At 41.5% G+C, this 6,000-nt stretch overlaps 1 protein-coding gene across 2 annotated transcripts in view; it reads left to right on the top strand.

Moving 5' to 3' along the window:
• Nucleotides 1–5,580, top strand: part of HLTF (helicase like transcription factor) — a 68,842-nt gene extending 63,262 nt beyond the window's left edge. For both annotated transcript variants that reach the window (XM_066599218.1, XM_066599226.1), the window contains exons 22-24: nt 248–428; nt 3,141–3,221; nt 5,035–5,580. In XM_066599218.1, coding sequence (XP_066455315.1) covers nt 248–428; nt 3,141–3,221; nt 5,035–5,187 — 415 coding nt within the window. In that variant the 3' untranslated portion in view covers nt 5,188–5,580. The remainder of the gene's footprint in view (nt 1–247; nt 429–3,140; nt 3,222–5,034) is intronic.
• Nucleotides 5,581–6,000: the final 420 nt, after the last annotated feature.

Consider the following 6,000-nt stretch of genomic DNA (forward strand, 5'->3'; position numbering starts at 1 on the left):
GTCTACTTCTGTGTATGCAAATGTGATTTGTATGAATACGGGGATACAACATACAGTTCAGCAGAGGTTCACAAGTCTAATGAGGTTTTCTAAATCCAGTCCTGTTTAGCCTTCTGCCCTTCTTCCCTTTAGCAGTTATGTAACCTATTTTTTGTGCATAACACAGGCTTGATGTCAAGTCAGATTTTTCCATTTATGTAATGTCTGTTGTCATAGAAACTGTACACTGTCCTAATTTTGTGTGTAGAGAGTCTGGCTTCATGTTTACACGCTTGGACGGCTCAATGACACAGAAAAAGCGAACCGAAGCAATTCAGTCATTCCAGAGCACTCGTGTCGACTCTCCAACCATTATGCTGCTGTCATTGAAGGCTGGAGGAGTGGGTCTGAACTTGACAGCAGCTTCTCGTGTGTTTTTAATGGATCCTGTAAGTAGATGAATTAAAACATGCAAACACTTTTTTTAGGAGAATGTATTATATAATCTCTGTACCACTCAGTTTAAAGAGGGATCCCAGTACTATAACATTGTTGGGTTATTTGATCTTATTTGATTCGCAAAGGAGAATGGAAGAGAAAATCTTGATGCATCCTTAACAGTAGTCGGGACCAAGCAATTCTCTCTTCAGTGGCTCATCTAAACAAACATTCAAATAAATTCTGACAAATTACATTGAGTTGCAATGGAAGTCTATGAATGGGGTCAAAATTAGCCTCTAAAATTGTTCTCCAGTTCAGTGATATGATTTTGGTAATTTCACCTTTTTATAAATTCCCAAACCTCTTTACTCACTTCTGTCATACATGTAGAATACCATTTACAACCTAAAGGTTAGTTCTAGTTTAGCGTAAATATGTTCATAAAATGGTAGCGTTGGAAGGGACCTCCAGGGTCATCGGGTCCAACCCCTTGCTCAGTGCAGGATCACTAAATCATCCCAGACAGATGTCTGTCCAGCCTCTGAAAGCTTTTATCGAAGGAGAAATCACCACCTCCTGTGGCAACCTGTTCCACTCATTGATTAGCCTTACTGTCAAAGTTATTTCTAATATCTGATTTGTGTCTCCTCCCTTCCAGTTTTTTTCTCACGGCTTCTAGTCTTTCCTTGTACAAATGAGAATAGGGCTGATCCCTCTGCACTGTGACAGCCCTTCAGATATTTGTAGACAGCTATTAAGTCTCCTCTCAGCCTTCTTTCTTGCAAGCTTAACATTCCCAGATCCTTTAACCGTTCCTTATATGAGATGGTTTGCAGACCGCTCACCATCTTGGTAACTCTTCTCTGAACTTGCTCCAGTTTGTCTATGTATTTTTTAAAGTTTGGTGCCCAGAACTGGACACAGTATTCCAGATGAGGTCTGACTAAGGAAGAGTAGAGGGGGGGGGATAATGACCTCACGTGATCTAGACTCTATGCTTCTCTTAATACATCCTAGAATTGTTCAGTTTGTGATCTATTAGTATTTTTCACATGTGCTGCTCAATTCCTCCCATTCTGTATGTGCTTTTTTTATTTTTCTTGCCCAGATGTAGTACTTTGCATTTCTCTTTGTTAAATACCATTCTGTTAGTCGCCACCCACTGTTCAAGCATTTCTAGATTTTTTTTGAATACTCTCTCTCTAGTGTTAGCTATACCTCCTAGCTTTGTGTCACCAGCATATTTGATCAGTTTCTCTCTTTAATTCCCTCACCTAGATCATTTATAAAAATGTTGAACCACACTGGGCCTAGGACAGAACCTTGTGGTATCCCATTCGACACATTCTTCCAATTGGATGTGCAGCCATTTATGACCACTCTGAGTATGATCACTCATCCAGTTGTGAATCTACCTAACAGTTGCCTTGTCGATCCCATATTTGGACCTTTTTTTTCAATAAGAAGATACTTTGTCAATATACTTTGTCATAATTACTTGTTCAAAAATCTTTCCCGGTATAGAAGTCAGGCTCACAGTCCTGTAGTTTCTTCTGTCCACCTTCTTCCCTTTTTTGAAAATGGGAACAATATTTGCATTTTCCAATCTTCTGGGACTTCTCTTGTTCTCCAGTAATTTTTAAAGATTATGGCTAGTGGGTCAGCAAATACTTCTATCTTTCTGAGTCTATTAAAATCTGCCTTTCTAAAACACAACCTTAGGTCTGCGTTTTATCAGGTCTTCCTCCCCTTGCTACCCAAAATTCAAGGCTAGCATGATCACTGCCTGCTAAGGTCCCAGCCACCCTTACTTCCTCAACCATTTCCTCCCTGTTGGTAAGAATTAGTTCCAAGATAGCAGTTCCCCTTGTTTTATCTTCTAGCTTTTGAGAACTCTGCCATCAGATGTAGAAAGAGTTCATCCATATCTTCTGCTTGTCCAGGTGGCCTATAATAGTAAATGCCTACAATGGTGTCCTTTCTGTTTTTGAAGACTGACTTCTACTCTGTCAGGGAAATCCTCATCTTCCTTAATGAGTTTCAGTGTAGCTATTCTCACCTGAAGACTATGCACCTTTTCCTCCAGTAAAGACACAAGCTTGCATTTCTGGCAGGTGAAGTTTGGCTTTTCCTCTGGTAGGTCTGTAAACATATAGCATACATTGCAGCTAACCATATGGCTCCTCTCCAAAGGTCAAGAATACTAGTGATGATATATAACCTATAAGACGCTACGCAGTCCTCTGAGCAGCTAGACCCAGCTGAACCCAGCAATTTTCCTGCTCACAGTGACTCTTCCCACAATGCATCAGAAATATGTAAATTATCTTCCTGAATCTCTAATCTCTGGTTGTGTTGTACATGATTACTTGAACTGCAAGAATGTTCATTAATCATATAGAATACTTTATATATTTTACATTCTTCCTTCTTGATATTAAAATATTTCAGTTTTAATGTCTTTTAAATGACAGCAAAGTGTACATTTGACACAATGAAAAGTGATGAAATAATGTTTATGAACATCATTTTGTGGGTGTTCATATAGGAACCACACAGCTGTACTTCTTTTCAGGTGTGACTCAAAGAGGTAGGGGAAAAAAAAGACATTGAGTTGCACTTTTTTATTAAATTTCCCTTAACTAAGTAGTCTTTATGCATTATTGAGTTTTGAATTACTGTGACCATTCTGTACCCTTGTTATACCCACTGACTGACAGGCATGGAATCCGGCCGCTGAAGAGCAGTGCTTTGATCGTTGTCACCGTCTTGGACAGACTAAGGAAGTGATCGTTACCAAGGTAAACATAGTTAAAATTAGTGCAAAGGGACAGCCCATCACCAAGGTTTAGGAATTCATTGTTGGCTCAAGGGCCAGGTATTGGGTATGGAAGGTTGGGTACCAGAATTTGCCAGCAAGGAAATATTGAGCTTTGGTTGCAAGAAGGAATATTTAATCTTTAAAACAACCTTCCTCATTACTTAGTGGAAAAGCAGGGCTTCAATAACAGGTGAAAATAAGTAATAACTAGACAAACATACATAAAAATTGATAATTCATAGCTCCAGTATGAATCAATATGGAATGACCTTACTGAGCTTCAGTAACATAGTTATTGGCAGTAGTGACTATCCCTGGATGGTTCTTCTTGAAAAATGGGGCAATTGTGCTGACGAGGGCAGCCATATACTTGGTGAAACAGAGGATGGCCAACTACATGCGAGGTCTCAATAGGGAGTCTTTCATAATCTGCAACTCATGATGCTCGACTAAAAGTCGTCATTTAAATACTAACGACCACCTGTCTGTGAGTAATGAGCGACTGTGTGTGTTACATGTGATCAGTCACCATGGCTCTGGGCTCCGCCCCATATCACATGATGGTGATGTCATCACAGGTCCTTCATCCCTTTGCACTGAATGAGGGATTACTGGCGGACTACCTTCCCCACAAACCTCTGCTGCCTTAGTTGCTATAGATACAGCAGTACTCAGTCTGGCAGTTTGTAGCTGGCTGTGAGACAGCTGGACACCAGTGTGGAGACTCCAATAAATGACACCTCACAAATGTACACATACAGAGCTGGCGGTGCATACTGACCAACAACAACATTGAAGCATAGTCCTTCACCACTATCTTCACATCTCCTGACCGTGCTATCATGTAATCTCAAGTGCTAATGCCACCAACACCAGTCCAGCCTTCATCTAATCACCATCCATTGTCCAGTGTTGAAACAAGCCGTCGCTGTTGTGCAAATATGTCAGCACAGAAGGTTCAACATGACCGTGCAGCTAATGCAGCTTACATGACAACGGCAAGCCACGATGTCACCTCAGCCACCAGCTGAAGTTTGTAAATCTTGTACGGCAATATTTTGATCAACTGCAGTCCCTTTTATTATATTAGTAAGTGGCACATTGCGCCACCAGAAACACTGGTACTATATATTCTCTGGGCAACATCACAATAACAGATACAAAGCTTCTTCATTTTAAACTTCTGCAATATAAACTGAAAAGAAGCTAGTTTCTAGTATATAGAGAAGGAAGAATTAAAAGGAATAGGCCCTTTATAGTGGATGTAGAATTCACTTCTAGGCGGGGGTGAGAGTGAAGAAGACATTTAAAACGTGTTAGGATGGAGTGTCTCTTTACACCTCTTGAAGCATCCAACAGTTTTTTCACTTTTTTAACCATACGAAAAAGGGGGGGCCTGGTTCTAGATGTACAGTATAGCTTTTTGGTCTTAAATCATAATTTGTAACTAGAGATGAGCGAACGTACTCGGATAAGCACTACTCGTCCGAGTAATTTGCTTTATCCGAGTATCTCGCCGCTCGTCCTGAAAGATTCGGGGCGCTCCGCTGCTGACAGGTGAGTCGCAGCGGGGAGCAGGGGAGAGCGGGCGGGAGAGAAAGATCTCCCCTCCGTTCCTCCCCGCTCTCCCCTGCAGCTCCCCGCTCCGCAGCGCGTCCCGAATCTTTCAGGACGAGCGGGGAGGTACTCGGATAAAGCACATTACTCGGACGAGTAGTGCTTTACCGAGTACGTTCGCTCATCTCTATTTGTAACTGATGTGTAAATTTCGTGTTTTTGTAATTTCTCCTTAGTTTGTTGTAAAAGATTCTGTTGAAGAAAATATGCTGAAGATCCAGAGCAGAAAGCGAGAGCTAGCAGCTGGAGCTTTCGGAACAAACAAGCCAAGTGGAAGTGAAATAAAAGAAGCTCGGATTAATGAAATAAGGACACTTATTGATTTATAAACTTTATAGTACGACAGCAAAAATATATCAAGATGTTGCTTTATGGTAAAGTTAGACCTGACGCCTGTGTCACACATGTGTATTTGCGTGCACAACAGTAGTTTTTACTGTACTTTTTGTGCACACAAAGAAAAACTTGATGCTTTCAGCCATTGAAATGGCCAATTAGTTTAATGAGTCCAAGATGTGCTCATTTGTGCAGGAAAATAGAGAATGTTGCATTTTTTTCTATTTTTGTGTAATTGTGGACGCAAAATATGCGTTTGTGCAAAAACCTATTAATTGGTTCTGTTTTCTGCATATTCGGTGCACAAAATTTTTGTGTGCAAATATGTTTGTGTGTAACACAAGCCTAACTCTAGGTAAATACTAGAGATGAGCGAACGTACTCGGTAAGGGCGATTTCGCAATCGAGCACCGCGATTTTCGAGTACTTCACTACTCGGGTGAAAAGTACTCGGGTGCGCTGTGGGGCGGGGGGTTGCAGAGTGGAGTGGGGGGTATCAGCGGGGAACAGGGGGGAGCCCTCTCTCTCTCCCTCTCCCCCCCACTCCCCTCTGCAACCCCACGCTCACCCACAGCGCACCCGAGTACTTTTCACTCGAGTAGTGAAGTACTCGAAAATCGCGGTGCTCGATTGCGAAATCGCCCTTACCGAGTACATTCGCTCATCTCTAGTAAATACCTTGCAGACGGACTTACTTTCTGGAACTCTGCATTGGGCTAGAGCAGTTATGGAAGTTTAAAAGGAGAGAAGGTTACCCCCTACCCCACTTTCTGACAAATCACTTAAAAACTGTTTTAGTGTGTCAT

The sequence above is a fragment of the Eleutherodactylus coqui genome, chromosome 1, assembly GCF_035609145.1.
Source record: "Eleutherodactylus coqui strain aEleCoq1 chromosome 1, aEleCoq1.hap1, whole genome shotgun sequence".
NCBI lineage: Eukaryota > Metazoa > Chordata > Amphibia > Anura > Eleutherodactylidae > Eleutherodactylus > Eleutherodactylus coqui.